This window comes from Arachis duranensis, chromosome 9 (genome assembly GCF_000817695.3).
Source record: "Arachis duranensis cultivar V14167 chromosome 9, aradu.V14167.gnm2.J7QH, whole genome shotgun sequence".
Classification (NCBI taxonomy): Eukaryota; Viridiplantae; Streptophyta; class Magnoliopsida; order Fabales; family Fabaceae; genus Arachis; species Arachis duranensis.
Genome location: NC_029780.3, coordinates 41111642 through 41130192, shown reverse-complemented (window position 1 = coordinate 41130192; position 18551 = coordinate 41111642). Strand labels below are relative to the sequence as shown.

The 18551-nt window shown below is 35.9% G+C and overlaps 1 protein-coding gene across 1 annotated transcript; it reads right to left on the bottom strand.

The window, feature by feature from the left end:
* LOC107465505 (uncharacterized) lies at positions 1-16372 on the bottom strand. Its single transcript, XM_021132123.2, has 19 exons — positions 16212-16372; positions 13689-13810; positions 13197-13355; positions 12201-12266; positions 11997-12086; positions 11529-11828; positions 11272-11369; positions 10824-10859; positions 10626-10746; positions 10277-10513; positions 9940-10035; positions 9774-9839; positions 9581-9619; positions 9438-9521; positions 8017-8369; positions 7339-7432; positions 6723-6914; positions 2154-2274; positions 1-497 (listed from the first exon to the last, which is right to left on the bottom strand). The coding sequence occupies exons 2-18, from the start codon at positions 13788-13790 to the stop codon at positions 2176-2178; spliced, it is 2232 nt and encodes a 743-aa protein (XP_020987782.1). The 5' UTR covers positions 13791-13810; positions 16212-16372; the 3' UTR covers positions 1-497; positions 2154-2175.
* Between the last annotated feature and the right edge of the window lie 2179 nt (positions 16373-18551).

The window sequence follows — 18551 nt, the reverse complement described above, 5'->3', positions numbered from 1 at the left end:
TTAAATGTAATAATAAAAATTAGAAAAATTGACAAAATTTCAAAACCAAAGAAAGCAGAACAAGTGAAGATGTGAAGATACACCTTGAGAACAGAATTTCTATGGCTATGTATTAAGCACAAGTCAAATGTACAATGCTTTCGTTGTCATATCTAAACCTTCTACCTACTTGAATATATGCCAGCTCGAGCATGATCCCCTCTAAATCCTCAACAGAGTCCATTAGAAAATATCTTGCAAGGATCAAAACTTCCATGACTCCATCATCTCCATTGAAAGAAAGCACACCAGCTGGATATATAACTTTTCCATTCAAAATTTATAGTAACAGCTCTCTAATAAAGTAGAATCTATCCAAGCAGGTTTGAAGAATACCACTAAAAAATTGATGATCAGTCAGTGTTTGGGATTTGCAAATCTTCCATGAAGCCACAGATCAAAGGGGCCTCCCAAGAAGAATCAATGCTCAGAAGTAGTTTACACAATAGCAAGAAAAGCTGCAAGTATTAATAACAATAGTCTGTAAATCATGACGAGAAAGAAGACCTGCAAATGATATAGAGTCGGTATAATTTAAATTTATACACAACTCATCCTACTAAGCCTACATTAATGATCAACACTCTGCCAAAATTACTTCTCTTTCAAAAGCCTAAGTTCTTTTATGACCCCAGATTATTTAACTTGGGAACAAGAGTTGCATTAGTTATTAAAAAAAAAAAAAATCGTTTAGCTACTATGTGCCTTTGGGCAGTGTTTGGTTAGTTTCCAATTTTCCATGCCCATGAGAAACATAGACACGGTGACACATGCTACTATTTGTCTGCTAAGACACAGATTTTTTATGAACATAGTAGCGCACAAATGCACACAAAATACATATCTTCACTGTCTGCCTTTCAAGCTGAGACACTAAGACACAATTTATAAGACATGAATTTTGACACTTTTATCCCTAATTATTTTTCAAATTGCCAATTTTATCCTACCCCCCCGCCCTTCTGTTTTTTACCACTCTCTGCTCTTCCCTCCTCGTTCCTCTACCACTGCGCTTCTATCACTCTTCGTCCCACTCATTCTCCTTTGGCTCTCTGTGTTCAAAGTCTGTCATCCTTCCTCCCTCCCTCTCACTATTCGCTGCCTCCCTTCTTCCTATCTTCCCTCTTTCTCTATGCAGATGTGTTGCGCTGCGCCTCTGCCTCTGCCTCGGCCCCTGCCCCTGCCCCTGCTCCCTTCTCCCGCTGCCTCCCTCATTTCCCTGCTTGTCTTTCGATTTTTCTGATTTTGGTTGATTATTATGGTGATTTTTCTGGGCTATGATTTCTTGTTAATTATAGATGATGAAGAATCATCTGATGGTGGTAGTTGTGGTGATCAGGGTAAATTTGATATTTTGATGAGTGTAACTTCTGTGTTTTGTCGTGTGTTTTGTTACCAAACAAAATCTAAAACTTTTGTATTTTTATGTCTATGTACTATTGTGTCTCTATATCTATGTCCACTTCTAGACAACAAACAAACAGAGCCTTTGTGCACATGTTAACTTTCCTACTAATAAAAATTTTTAAATTTTTTACTTTATTGAAAACATAATAAATGCATTGAACACTTAAGAGTAAAGTATATTTTTTGTCACCAATATTATCTTTTTCAAAAATACCTCTAACGTTTAATTTCATTCAATTTTGTCCCTATCCTTTACAATTCATTCAATTTTGTCTCTAACGTTTTCAATTTATGTCAAAATTACCTCCTGAATGTTTCAATTTTGTCCCTCACATTTTAGATGAAGTTAACATTCAGGGTAATTTTGACATAAATTGAAAACGTTAAAGACAAAATTGAATGAAATTAAATGTTAGGGGTATTTTTGAAAAAAAAAACCACAAACATTAGGAACAAAAAAATTACTTTACCCAAAACTTATATATTGTATAATTTTTATTAAAGAAATTAATTTATAACCTTAATATGTACCTTTAGGACATATGTCAGCTAGACTCAAAACAATATAGATTACAGAATACCATCATACCAAATCTTCCACTTCCACCTAACAGCAAAATTTATAACAATGAATAAACGTAGCCATAAAAGCAATAATATCAGATTTAGCTGAGAAAAGCTAAGCAAGGCTCAAAGAGCTATCCAACCTCTGAAATGTGCAATTTGCTGTCACCTTCCTTGAACCACTCTGTAATTTAGGACTAGGTCATCTTGTCTTTTCCATATGTAAGTTTTTACTGTAGCTAAGCTCATTTCGGGAGGCAATATCTGGAAATAACAAATAACAGTTCACTAACCATACTTCAATGAAAAATTGATATGATAACATCAAATAAATTAATTAGTCAATAACGCCATCGATCACTAAACTCTCTCTAGTTTATTTGGGAGAATCAATATAAAAAAGTAATCGGTACGGCAATCATTTGGGAAAAGGTGGGAACTAATTAACATGACTAAAACATATGCAGTAAAAACAGTCAGTATGAACAAAGCTAAAACTAGTACCTACATATGAAATACAATTACTCGGATCAATTTTAAGGCTTCAATTTAAGTGTTCTATGGTTTCAGTTAGACAAATCTAGTATACTGGGAAAAAATAAGGCCATTGTGGTACATAAAACTTTTTCGGGGCAAAAAATGCTCTTTCAAGTCTCATTTAGCTGGCCCTCTCATCACAAGTGAAAATAAGATCAATAAAGTATTACCTAAAAAAAGTATTATTTTTTACTAGGACTAGGAGCATATTTTGTTTTGCAAAGAACTGAATAGGAACTGACTTTTGCAATAAGAAGGCCAACCACATCAAAGCTATTGATCATCCATCATCGAAGTTTATAATCCAAAACATTGGAGAAAGTGCAAAATTCTAAGGGTATGTGCTAAGTATCTAAGCATAACTAACCCTACCTAGTGAGATAAGGCTTTGTTGTTGTTGTGTTAAGTATCTAAGCAAAGTGGTGAACTGGACTTTAAAAACTAGATGTTATGGGGAAGAATCATTCTTCTTAAATATCAAGCATCCCATACTATCCTATGTGGGACTTTGGGAACCCCATAATACCCAAGTCTCTAACAATACACCGCCTCTACAGAGCCAACGTTCACAGCGGCTTCACTCTATCGACAATTCGACATTGACCAAATGGTAGTCAATTGACTGTTGGCTATCAATATTCGGTATTCACCTTAATCCAGCCTATAGGTATCCCTTTCTGTGGTGCCGAAAACCAAAACTTTGATACTATTGTTAAGTATCTAAGGAAAGTAGGGAGCCCACCTTAGAAGCTAGCAATTATGGGAGAAGAACCACTTTCCTTAAATATGCATCAAGTATCTCATACTATTGGATGAAGGATTTTGGAGACTCCATAATACCCGAGTCCCTAACAATGTAACAGTTGGTAACAAGACAAAGGAAATAGGATGGGGTAGTGCAGAAAGGCTGAGGGTGATAACATTTCTTCTCGGTTTTTGGAATTATATTGAAATGCAAAAAATAATAGAAAGAAAAGAGTGCTGGTAATATTTGTGACACTGCCCCTCTCCTATTCTTCAATTCTTTTCTTCTGGATTTGCTACCTCAATTTTCCACTCCTACATATAACAAACTCTCAAATGAGGGAACTGCCAAAAAAGGTAAAGATGTCATGGCATCCTTGTAAGTCTTAAATGCCTCTTGAGCTTCTATCCCCCATCGAAAATTGTCTTTCTTGAGCAACTGAGTCAATGAACATGCAGTCTTTCCATAACCCTTCGCAAACCTTCCATAATAACCAGTCAATCCCAAGAATCCTCCTGGACTCTTGAGGTTGTTTGAGACAGGCCAATCTTGCATATCCCGAGTTTTCTTTGGATCAACAGCAACTCCCTTGGCTGGTGCAAAGCAACTCTTCTTGATATTCACAAATAATTGCTGCTGCTGCAATATCTCAAAAACAGTCCGCAAATGCAACATGTGAGTGGGAGTCAGGGCTGTATATGAGAATATCATCAAAGAAAACCAGTAAAAATTTCCTCAAATATGGCCTTAAAACCTTGTTCGTGAGGGCTTGGAAGGTGAAGGAGAACTAGTAAGCCCATAGGGCATTACCAAAAATTCATAATGCCCTTCATGAGTACAAAATATTCTTTTGCGAATATCATCCTCATTCAACTGAATTTGGTGGTACCTGGACTTCAAATGCAATTTGGAAAAAATCTGCATCCCTCCACTCTCATCTAGTAATTCAACAATTATCGAAATCAGAAATTTATTGGGGACGATTATCTTGAGGGCTTTTTAATCTAAGCACAACCTCCAAACTTCTTCTTTCTTCACTACAATAACAAGACTTGAAAAAATACTAGTACTTGGCTTTATCACACCTGATTGCAACAATTCATCAACAATAATCTCTATTTCATTTTTCTGACAAAGGGGATACCTGTAGGGACATACGTGTGGGTTTTTAGCACCACCCTCCTTCAGTACAATCATGTGATCTTGTTCTCTTCTTCCTCAAAGGTAGATACAATTTTCGCACTACTTTAGTAGAAATGAAATTGACTTCAGCTCCTGAACCTACTAACACCACCAGTCCACCACTATGTTATGCTCCCTCTAACTCGTCAATAACATGGCTAAAGCCTTCTTCCTCGGCAACACCATTTTCTCCCTCATCTCCCATTAATAGAGTAAGCAGAAGAGAAGTTCTAGAAGGGTCCAAGTTTAGATGGATCCGAATCTGTTAGACCTGTCAGAGACTCTAACTAAAGAGTGGAATGCACTTCTGCTCCATATGTTCTAACCAAGTATATACTGAGCTGAGCATTAATTTGGTAAAAATATAACAGAATATCCATTCTCTATTCTCTCTCTCTTCACTTTATCTCTGATTCTCAAACTCTATCACCCATCAATAGAATCTGATATTGTTTGTGTTGACAAATATGTTCAAGATTCCATTTTCCTCCAAATTTGAAACAAAACCCCTTACATTGTCCTTCATTGGAAAAGTGTGCCACCTTTCCCTTGTTTGGGTTATAATTGCTGATGCTAGCCCCAACAGACTGGGTCTTCCCTGGGCTAGACCCACTACTGCAACCCCAGGTCAGGTCGAGGCGAGAATCGAATTCGACCTACTCCTTCCAATCACGTCATTGTTTCCCCTCGTCTCCCTCGTGTAAACACACCCGTATCGCACCAAGTCAAATTACGATTGTCAATTGCATGGGCTCGATTCATCAGCTCTTACCTTTGGTTTCAATCCATTCATGAAAATATACATGAGGGTCTCGTTTCCCAGGTTTCATTGAGTTCGAGCTACTAACTCAGTCTCAGCGGTATTGCATCATTGACCCCACCTGTCGGATCTCCAACAATGGTTCCAATGGGTTCACTAGTGCTCCTGGGGGCTGGTTGGAACTCCTTTAGAACAGTCCTGCTTGTGTTTGTTCCTCCCACTACTCAAAGCAAGAACCTATCTGTTCAGAGAAATCACTACATTGAGCTTCTAACTCTGAGAAACCCAAAAAAAAAAATCCCTCTACTCAGACAAGCCATCCACATGCATCCTCTTCGTCAAACAATGGAATCCCCACCTTCACAGTATCTGCACGAATAGGAGCCAAAATCTCTGTTCTCTCGTCATTCTAATCTTCATTCATGTTTGGGTTCCTTCAGTCCGTGTGGTGCCGATACCCTTCCTGAGTTCACCTTCACTAGTTGCTTAGATCCTAGAGCTGCTTCATTATCAGCTACACGTTTCAATTTGTTCTAGAATCTGGCTCTCCAACGAATCCATCCTAACCTTCACTGCAGCTAGAGCACAGTTTAGAGACCATCCAAGAAGCTCTCCCTAAATTGATAGCATTGATGCCAGTTGTAACAACTGGTACCGAGAAATAAAGGAAATAGGACCAAGTGATAAATAAAGGCTTATATAGAGAGTGAATCAGAGTGATAACAATTTGTAGATTTTGGAATTATATTTAAATGCAAGAAATAATAGAAAGAAAATGGTGATGGTAGCATTCGAGAGACTACCCTTCTAGTATTCTTCTATTTTTTTTCTTCTAGATACCCTAACTCATTTCCATTCCTATATATAACCAACTCTCCTATCTTTCCTAAGACAGAATTACCCTAGGATCACACACCCATCCCACTACCTCTACCATCTGGCAGGATTTGTTGCATATCTGGTGGTCCCTCATCATTTGCTTTTCTTTTTTCTTATTCTTTCTGTTGTAAGAAAAAGGAAGAGATGGAATTCTCCGTGAATAAGGCTTGGACCCTGGTGCTACCTCTATTGCTTCCTCATTTGAACCTTCTTTCCCACTTTCATCATTACTAGGGTACGTAATAGTATGATATGCCTTTTATAATGTGTATGGCACATCACAATTGGCAACAAATTGCAATCACGATAGCCAATGGATTCTAAAGAACATATCAATGGATGGATGTGTAGGCTAATAATATTAAAATAGATCACAAACTTCCCAAGTAAAACCCCTAGAAAACTCTATTGTTTACCAAAAACGCTATTTTACAAAAAAATCAGCGATCACATATTTGTATTCTTTTAGACACTTTTAATGTGTATTTTGCGTTCCTAACATATATTCTATATGGGTGGCTGATTTGGAATCTGAGTTTTTGAGTGCACATAGCACGGTTGATTATTTACATTGTCATTAGACTGCATTTATGAGAACAAATAACTTGCCTGATTGTTACACAAAATTTCAATAGAAGGCCTAATCTTTTGCCAGGACTTGGATCCAGATCGAGTAGGTCCCTCCCGAACTGCTTGGTGCTGTATCTGTGACCCAGCAAGTCCAGGGGCAACATTTCCATCAGCATTCCCATTATCAAGTGGTTTGTCAAGCACCAGCTTTTCTAAAACATAAGTAACAACCTAGGGAAAAAAGGTAAAAGAAGAAAGAATAGTTCAATTGAATGCTCCGAAAAAAAAAATTGTCTAGGTGAAATATGCTCACAAAATGCATTTAGAAACAAAGCAATAAATCTTTTGAAAAAAGGATCATAGTCAACTACGCATCCATGTAATGTGCAAGATTCTAACAGCTATAACTTTTAGTATCGTTTTTTAGCCTTCCTATACTTCTAATATTGGGCTATTCTCGAATTGATCTAAACTTCTTAATGGGGCTTCTACAAATCTTCTCATGTGACCAAATTATTTGAGGCAAGATTCTACGGTATTTTCCACAACCCAACTTTCTTTACAATCCATCAAGTCAGTTAAATGATAAAATAACAATAGAAATGAGAGGGAAACAATTTCCATTTGCCAAATATTATGAAATATTAAAGCTTACTTTATGAACTCTTAATATTCGTGGAGCACTTAGCTTCCCTTGAGTGAGGATCTGAGCAATTGAACCATCACATGGATGCAAAAAGAAACTGCATCTGCAGATGTTATCAAAAAAGATAAAAGAATTCACATTAAAGAGAATATTATACAACTGGTCCAAGACCAATGATAATCACTTAGATTTCCAGACATAATTGCTACCATGGTCAGAAACTCAAATCCACAAAGTTATGCAGAGGTCTATAAAAGTAAGACCAAACAAAATAAAAGCAATCCTTTACTGGAAAGGACAAAAGTTAAAGATGTTCAAAAATGCAATGAGCAACATGGAAAAGCAATCATCAGACACCATTGGATTGAGAAAGCAGATTTTTACAGCTCAAATGTGCAAACTATTTTCTCTTAAGAGTGGCATGGTAAGTACAATTGTGTTTTGTTAGTGTATCTAGTTGTCATTCAGAAAATAGAAACTTAAAATCATCAACGCAAACCTAAGATATGTCTTTTGAGCTCTTATAATAAAATTAATATTGAATCTGGGAAAATATCAATCACACTGCGTTAACAAAATGTGGAAATTGGCGGCCTGTGAGCAAGATTTCTTCCTTGCTACTACAAGCATGAGTTACCTGCAGCATCTTTTTACAAAAAGGAAAGGAACCGGAAGGTAAAAAGTTACTTAGTATTTTCTCTAGGAGGTAGTCGGTTATTCAATAAACAATCCAAACACCACAGAGGCAAGTCTTTCTCATCCTCAGTTCCATCTAAGTCGGTCATTTTCTTTCTCCATGGAACTCCATGAGTTCCCTCCGTAACAATGGAAGGAGGGGAAATAACTGAGAATTCAAACGGAGGATAAACCATAGCATCATTCTCAGAACTACCATCAACCTCAACTCCTGAATGAGCATGACATTTAGTAGCAATATCCTTCAAATCTCCGTTAGCAGAAGCTGGGCTTCCTGTTCTTTTCTTTTGTTCTATCAACCACTGAGCAAAGAGACCTTTGAGGGTTTCACGAGCCAAGTTGACCTGTAGAGTAACAGGAACAATCATTAATTGCTGTGATATATTTAAAGCAGGTACCAATTTCGAAAGTTGGTAGACTGTTGGCATTCTCAATGAGTCCACAACCCTCCTACATCTGATAACCATAGAAGCACATAATAGAAAACCTCCACAGAAATATAACTTTTAAATAAATACTACATTCATGATATTAGAACATGGCAAGGATAATTCTGGCAGACAGGAGAAAGCATAGTTATCAGACACGGACCAGCAATTGATCCGGTCAAGACACTGGAGTTACTCAATGGTTCAACCAGTGGGTCACTAGTTGAACCATTTAAATAAAACTAATTAATACAATATTTAAAAATATAATTTAATATCAGTTGTGTAATATATAACTATCAACAACAACTAAACCTTATCCCAATAGGTGGGGTCAACTACATGGATCAAACGACGTCATTATGTCCCATCATCTATTAGTTATGTAACATATTTCTTATTTATAATAATAATAATAATAATAAATAAATAAAAAATAAAAACTGTATAACAAGGAACAGCTTAGTAAGTGGTTGTCAAGTTGTTACACATCCTCAAGGTCCCTTGCTTGAACCCAGGGGAGCCACTTTTTTATAATTGGCGCGCACACACTGACATCAACATGATGTCATGTGCGCATGTCCCAACTGCTGACCCATCTAGTTAACATGTGCAGTTCTGACCAGCTTTACTGGTCTGATTGGTGATTGGTTTATTTAATTGCATGAGTGCTCAAAACATCAAACCAGGGGTCCAGTTCACTGGTGTTCCTGCCAAATCAGCCAGTCCGGTTTGACAACTATGGAACAAAGAATAAAATTGGGAAGATCTTTGTCTACCCAAATAAATACATAAGGAAAACCATTATGTTTTACTGACTGTAATCGATGACACAAGAATGTAGATGAACGATGTCAACAACGGTATAAACTCAACATTATTATTATTATTAATTACATAGGCTGCAAATTGATTGTCACAGTTATATATGTAAAGAAATATTAAAAGAAGGAGAGGTACATGACTAATAATTCATCCATTTACCTTATCCTCTTCAGGCTTGCCTAAAATATTAAGGTACACAATTATTTTTTTTATATAAAAAAAAAGAAGCCAGAATAAATTAAACTAAAAACCAAATAAAGAACATGATCATGTATAAATTATCAGTAAGCATATCATCATACCATCTCAAACAGCTCTTCCTTTTTCTCCTCCAACGAAACCTAAATGTTCACATGTGAAGCATGAAATATTTTGAAAATCACAAATGAGGTCCATCAGCTAGAACTTTGCAAATAATGAAAACTATAGCTAAGCGTATTCCTACAAACAAGACTAATGTGTAGGTTATCCATCAAAAGTAACACCAATTCTTACCTTCCCAAAATCTTCAATAACAACACCTTTAGTAATTTCGCACAATTTCACTGAACCCGAGGAATCCTATAAAGAAAGCCATTTATCAGCAGTGTGCATAACACAGAAAGATTATGAAACTAACAGTAGAATAATATTAATTATTAATGGGTAATGGTATTATTACCTTTGTCAGGACATGCCTCTTATTATTTAAAACTTCATGCTGTATTATAGCAGGGATACCAGGAATAGTCAAGGTTGGTTCTTTATATGCAGGAACCTAACGATATTTATAATGGCAGCAACAAGATGCAAAAGTATTAGCTCCCCAAAACCAAAAGAACATCTAAATTTGAAAAGAAACTTCTTTGGAAGATAGATCTGTGTATACCAAAAAGGAAGAACTACAAAGGAATGCCAAATATGCTTCATCTTTAGAAGCCCATATTCAGAGTTGTACAGCACTAGTAGACAAAATAATAAAATTGGAAAATTGAAATTGAGAGATAAATGTAACATACAGGAGTAGATCCTTCTAGTGACACCCTCGCTCTCGAAAAGGACAAATTTCCAGCTAAGAAAGAATTGCCACTTTCGAAAATCTTTTGAGGGTTGCGCCCTTCAGCAGGCCATCTATGAACAGAAGAATCAGTTGATGCAACCCATATGCTATCATCATGCAAAGCTAACTGAAGTATGGGGTGTTTGCCTGTACAAAGCAAAACACTTTCCCTCATTTGCAAGTCTGTAATGTATAACTGGAGGTAGAAAAGAATTAGCGATTAGAACATGTGCTCATGATTTCAATAGAAGACGTCACATCAAGGCATCATTACTTAAAGGTTATTTTTAAAGGAAAACTGCACTCACTGATAAGTCTCTACCACCACTATAAACATGACTAAATGAAGGAGTGCTGGCAAGAGCCCAGACAGAATCTGTATGAACTGCATAAGAGTGGATACAACGCTGCTGACCAAGATCCCAAAGCCTATATGGCAAAATGGCGAGATGGGTCAACCAGATATAATAAACAAAAATACTTATAACAATGTATACACACACTACCTTATCATAGAGTCTGAAGATCCTGATATACAAAACCTGCCATGATGAATGCTAAAAGAATCTTTAGCTGTTGTATGACAAAAGTACTTTGCTATTCAATCTAACAAAATTTAGAAAATGAAAGGTGCCTAGTCATATGCAATACAAAATACACCAAACAACATACCATTCAGTATACCATCAACCATAGCAATATGTAGCGAAAATGCCAATGAAAATACTGTTGCTTACTTGCATAGTTGCAAGAAGTTGTGGCAATATATAGAAATACCATGTGAGGACAATCATAACAGGAAGAGATAGAATCTAAAATTAATAAATAAAAAGGACAAGGCACAAGAGTAAGATCATAACCCAAATCCCAGTAAACAACTGTTGGTATGAAAGGGGCAGTGATGGAGAAATTGGTCAAATATTTTGTGAAAATTTATATAGTCACTCAACAAACCTCCCAGTAGGATCCAGAAGAAGAGCCCTGATGTTATCTGTATGTCCTTTTAGCTTCAAAGTTTTTGATCCGGATCTTGCGTCCCACAGACGGACAACCTAGATGAAAATAAAGTAGAAATAAATAAGCCATGCTCTTCATAGTAGAGACAACATCACACAAGATATATTATAAGATTCAATAAAATATAATTCAACTAAACGCCGTTTAAATTCCAAAGTAAAAAGCAGCAGCCTCAATAGAACGTAACATTCTACCTTTTCTGTGCCACCAGAGACAAGAAGGGTTCCAACTTCATTCATTGCCAAAGCATAAACAGACTCCTTGTGGCCTTTTGCAGCAATTGGAATGTATCCTTCAGTTTGAGTACTGTGCAAGGATATACTGTTACTTGAGCTGCTGCTTCGTAAGGCTATAGTAGATTTTGAGTTGCAAGAACCGTTGATAACATTTGAAGTTTCATCATCCATAATATCATTGCACTTTGAAGCAAGTGCAGCTTCAAGATCCCATATAAATACCTCCCCGCCAAGGCCACCAGAGGCAATGATATTGCTCTAAAATTCATTAGACTATTAAAGGATTAGAAAATGGATTTTATAAGATACAAACTTTAAAGTCAACTAAACTATCTATTAGATTTAACTCAAGCACAGAGCAAACCAGAACATGAACCATTAGCTGGTTCTGCTAGTAAAAACAATGTGAAAGTTTGAAATGCTTACATTTTTTTCAGCCGCTGCAAGGCAAGTAACATAATCTGAGTGTTGGCAGTGTGTCCTATTACAAACTCCATTGGACAAGGCATTCCATGTCTGGCACAAACATACAGCAATCCGATTAAATGGAGAAAAGAGTTAAATCAACTGGGAATACTAGGAGAAGAGAGTGAATAGACTAGACAAAATAACAGCAAGCAATCAACAGACCTTAAGGGTAGTATCTGATGAACAAGAAACAAGTGTACCATCTCCCACAAGAACTACATCATTAACCTGAAAAATTAAGAATAAATGCTAAAATTATACTTCAATTCTTTTACGAACTGTGTCAGTATCATGTTTTGTTGGCACGGGGAGTTCATTATTTCCATATCAACTGATTTAGCGTGTAATTGTGAACATTCAAGGGCCTTTAATTGAAAAGATCTGAAGAAACTAGCAACTGGAATCACTTGTGAGGTATATTTACCCAAACAAAAGACATTGACAAGGAAAGAGTATGAAACGACACATGATGAAATAACAGTTAAGAGAAGTTCAGGAACTCACAGACTAGAAATTTTCTCTTTCAGTATTCAAACAGATTTCAATTGTGAGTTTAGAATCATTTCTGTATACAACAGAGACCAAGGGGCTTTTATTACATTACCATCTCAGATTTGACTTTTCTACTATAATAAGACTACTGACATCGTAATATCATAAGGGGAAGAAAAAGAAGAGAAAAGAAATTACTAAAGGCAATTAAAAAGTACATTAACTATAGGTATGATTGATGAAGCACTCTACAAAATGAAACAAAAATGCTATATCAAGATTCAACCATTACAAACTTACAGATTAAGTACAAGAAAAATATATACATTTCAATCAGATATCATAAACAGGTCAATCCAAGACATCCTATGAATGAGGAATAGAGGTATACTGCATAGTAAGCAGCTACCTCATGCTCCATTATATACAACTTCAACAGGACCACAGAGATTGGGTATTCAAGCAAGACAATGCATGCATAATTAACATTTATACTCATAAATTCCATCCTATGAAAATGTTAAATAATCCTATGAAAATGTTAAATAATTAGAGGAGTAACCATAGGTTGAAAAAAATAAACATCTTCTGAAGGTTAATTAATAAATCGAGTGTCACTAATAAATGAAAAAGAAGAAAATTAAAATGAATAAATATAAGAATTACCCAATCAACATGAGATTCAAAAGTAGCAGAGCACGTCGCGGCATCATCACCTAGTGACCATCGTTTTAGCTTGCCATCACGGCTCCCAGTGAAGAGATAATCGGACACATCAGAGACTGCAGACTTGAGTACAACCAAACAATTTATGCCTGCACAATGCTGCAGAAAGGAACCAGCATTCAAGTGAGTAAGATAAATAACAAAGAAATTTTTCAAATTTTAATAAGTTACAAACTAGAATGTACAAGAATGCATGATTAATGCAGAGCAAGCATCCATTATATAACACCACTCTCAGTATAATTTTAAGTACCTAGCTAAGATTAGGTACCCAAGTGAAGCATACATAATGCTGTCAACTCTTAAGAAGGAAATAATCAATCGCATCTAGCTGACAGGTTTATAGGCAAATGTAAAAGAAAATATTCCTGGAGATAAAGATAGAAATTACAAGAAACAAATGGAAACAGAACAAAAAGATAATAAGTTCACCTTTGTATCATCAGCATCATTCAAAATATAAGTTAATCTTTTCTCCTTTCTAGGGCGAGTTGAGTTGTTTGCTGTGTTACCAGAACTACCCACACGGTGCATTGCAAAATCTATGACAATATCTAGGAGTAAATAAAGAAAATACAAATGGTATTATACTAAATTAAATAATTTACTTCAACCATGTACAACTCACATGGCATAACAAAAAAATAATATTCGTAAGTAATTAGCAATATGAGAAACTGATAATTTCCAAAAGTTGAATACTTTGTTGCATCTCATGGTTTTATAAAAACTTAGGTCCACCACCTTGACCTTATAAAAAGCTATGTTGATGAAATCCAGCTAGTGCAGTTGCACATACGTGGTACCACAATATTCTAAATTGAGATTCCAGTAGAGAAGATAACTAGAATGTTAAAAAGTTACAATAGAAATAATAAATAAATAAATGATAAGATGAATACCATTGTCATAGTGATCTGATACCAAGTTTTCACTTGAACATCGCATTATACATTACGGTAACAGCAAATGCTTAAAATGGTGGTATTGGCATAAGTCAATACTTGATGTTTTCCATGAACCAATATAATACTAGACTGATATTGGCTTATTATAATGCTTGACCAAGAAATACCATAAAGACACAAACACATGTATGGAGTACATCAAAGTGTACCAAAGTACTGGTACCAGAATACGTAGCCAGTATCCATATGTAAACTGAGAAACTCTTCAAACAACTTTTGAAAATAAATTAAACACAATTCCGATATGTTATCAGATCCTGTCTTACGGCTATTTATAAGCGATCCACGGATATCCAATCCTGCAAACTTTATACTCAAAATGTCCGGTGCAATATGTCAACAGGGAGGGGGATTTGTTCGAGTCTCATATTGCCTATACATAAGGTGTAGATGGCCTTCGTAAATGATTGTGGCACCCCTCCACCCAAGAACAAACCTTTGAAATTGGATTAGATCCACTTAATTCTAATTGAGACCATGCATCTCTTCAAGGATATTTGTTTAAAAAAGAAAAAGTGTACCCATGCATCTTAGGTTAAAAGTCACCTTGTTGGATCAAGGATTTCCACACTTTGAACTTTAAGGTAATGCCTCAAACAGACTCATTAGAAAGGTAACCTTGGAGCAATGGTTAAGTTGTCTTCATGTGGCCTCAAGCTCATGGGTTCAAGCTATGCAAATGCCTCTGTCAAGTCAGATTGCCTACATTACACTCTTCGGGTGTAATCTTTCCCCAAACCCTGTGTAATGTGGGAGTTTCTGCACCAGTCTGCCTCAAACGAACTCGTTACACCAGACCCAATAACAAGGTACCAAAATTGTTGGTTTTTTAAAAAAAATAAATAAATAATGTCTCTGCCAATTTGGGAGCTCCAAATTTATCCCCATCACCATCAGCAATAACAAATCTACATTCCACCTTTACTAAAGCCACCAACATAACAAAGAATTTAGATTTAGGTTAGGATTATGATTGGGGACTCACTAGGAGCAAATTTGTCTAAAAATTAACATTTCTTAATGGAAGGTCACTTTGAAAGTTTATTGCAACATTAGGGACATTTGGAAAATAAAACAATTTTGGAAACAATTTTGATTTTTGACAAAAATCTTGAAGACCAAATCAGTACTTTACATTTTATCTTATAAAGAAGGTTTGAAGAACAAAAGTACAAAACAACTCTAAAATCTCAAGGGCACCATCGCTGAGATGTGCAAACACTTCCAGGAAAGTCCCCTGCCTGCCATAGCAACACACTAAGCTAAGCCATGGATTTTATGATTAAATGAATCAAGCACATCCAATAACCTACCAAGACAGCAATGCTCCAATGATATCCAAAACCCGAATGGAAAAAATAAAAAAATAATAAAGGAAAGCAAATACTTTTCTTGTACTGAGCCAAACTATAGCACATATACTAAATACATTCCCAAGAACAATTCCCGTCTTCCAATCACTTCTCAACTTGTGCACAAAACAATTCTTTTTTCTACCATTGAATGAGTTTAACCTTAGCCCTTGGTCTTTGCAAACTAAAGGCGTCCATCAGACACAAGCTTTTCACTCAATCCAAGCTCCAAACTCCACACACATCTGACATTGAATTCACAGAGCTCTTAAATGTGAATCCATATCCAAATACGTAGTTGCATAATCAATCACCAAACACAAACCTGGCTTAACCTCTCTCAAACACCCGAAATCATTCCCCAAAAAACTTCCAGAAAAAACAATATATATCAACCAAACTAAATTAATTTAGAAAACGAAACAAACTAGAACCGTTAACCAGCTAACAAAATTATTAGATAAGACATTTCGACGCCGCATAACTAACTTATTGCGAGATGCATAAGATTTCTCTCTACAATTGAAGGAATCGAAACTAAGCTAAACTAAAAGATCAAACAAAGACCAAACAAAAAGAAAAAAAATGTAATAGCAGAAGCGGCAAAAATAAAAAGATAATGAGAAAGCTCCAACCTCAATCAGTGGCGACGAATGAATGTGTAGCACCTTTTTAGCTGCTAATATTGTTTCCACTGGGGGAGCTTGAGAAAGGTTGTTAGAGAGAGAGAGATGAGTGAAACAGCGTGGCTGTAAAAGGCCAAGCGAATTTTGTGTGGCACCTGATTTGACTCGGTGTAAAACCTTTTAACTGAGGATAAAATTGCCTTTTCGTGTTTAGAAGAAAATTAGAAATTTGATTCTTAAGAAAGATTTTCTTTTTGTATTTCATCGAGTAATAATTTTTCTTAAAAAACAAAACATTCATACTGCACATCCATATAAAATGTATATTTAAGTTATTCAAGTTGGCCCAAACCCAAATTCACTCAGGCTCATTAATAAAATGTGACTCCACGTACCAAAGAGACAGAAACCTCCGTTGCTTTATTTACGTTTCATTATAAAAAAACGTTACTTTTTCTTCAACACGAAACTACTCGTTCTCTTCGAATCTCTCTCAAAATCACTCAAACTTCACTCATGCTCTTTGCGGAAACCACTACTGAAAAAGAATCGCGAGAAAATTCTACAAGGAAGAAGCAAAAACAAACCACCACAGCAACAAAGATTGACGAAAGTATGAGGAAAATTACTATTAATTTTAAATATTGCAATCTCGCGTTTCTCCTAGTTGCATTTTAGGTTTACTGGATAGAGTTGCTTCGTTTAGTATATCGACATATTCTGATTCCATTTTTATAGCATAACTAGGGTTTGAAATGAAATGTGTTCTTATTTTTATTCAGTTCAGTAGAGTTGCTATTTTTATTCAATTGATTGTTAGTATGTTCACTTGACTTCTTTTGCATGCAAAAATACTATTCCTGATGAATGAATATATATAACATTTTACTCAGCACATGCATGTTGCTCAGTTCAGTGGAGTTACTCATTTTCATTCACTTGATTGTTAGTGTGTTTAGTTGAGTACTTTTGTATGCAGAAATGATTTTGTTGCTAATTCAATGTTTATTAGGTTTTATTCAACACATGAATGGCATTCGGTTCAGTGGGGTGGGTCATATTCATTCACTTGATTGTTAATGTCTGCAGTTTGGTCCTTTTGCATGCATAAATGATTTTCTTGATGATTAAATGTTTATCACTTTTCAGTGAAGTTGTTAATTTTTTATTCCAGGTAGCTTCTTTTGCATGCAAAAATGCTTTTCTATGTGTTTCATAATTTATCACATTTTATTTAGTGCGTCAAGTGAGTTCGATTCCGTGGGTTAGGACATTTTCATTCACTTGATTAAGATATGCATGCTTGTGCTTGTCGGTGTATTGAGTGAGTATTGACCAATTTTTTTTGTCCTTACAGCAAAAATGAAGAAGACAATAGTGACAAAGAAGGACAAGCCGCGCTATAACGTAAGCACATTAAATATATTTATCCGCTTTGATTCGAATAAAATTTATTTTGTATTATAAATATATCATGATATTCTGTTTTGAAACCTTGCAAAAACTCACGATTGCAGATGCCAAACAAAGGCAATAGCAACAGTGTTCAAGAATTTGAGTTAGGAAAAGAAAGATATAGTTGAAGAAATTCGGTGTCCTAGCACATGTCCCGAAAATGAACGTCTCTCACGCCTTCTTGAGAGAATTGGTTGATTGCTATAATGAATACCATGGATACCTGAAAACTCTCCATGGCAAAACATACGTAACACCTGGCAAGATAGCAGATGTGTTGGGAATACACCACGGCGGTAATACACTTTCCACTTTCTGCTTATTTTTTGTTTATTGATTCTTTTGATTTCGATTCATTTGGGAACAGAAAATTAAACTGAGCCTTTTTAGGTGATTTGTTTCTATTAAAATATTGTAGGGAATCGTTTTCCTGACAAGGTTGAGTATGGCAAACTAAATGAGGCAGACAAGCAAATATTTGACAGCCTCAAATGTGTTACGTTGGCAACTTTGACAAAGTCTGTCCTGGATATGAGTGTTGAAGGGGAAGAGAACCGGCAACGATTTCGGAGGACTTTTGGCGTCTACATATCGAAGTGCTTCTTGTTGCCGGCGACGGTAAGCATGGCCTCCCCGATCCATAAGCCGCCTATCTTTTGTGTTGACAACATCTGACAGTGGGATTGGACAAATCATGTGCTCAGCTTCTTGAGAAAGGGAATCGAGAACAAAAGAAAGGGAAAGAAAAGTCTGTTAACGACTGTGTTTTGTTTTGATGCTTATTTATTTCCATGAAACGAAATTCCTTGAATGGACTTGATGCTCCTCCACCACCGTGGGTGGCCTACTGGACAAAGAAGATGATGCTTGAGCGGATTTCACAGGAAGCAACAG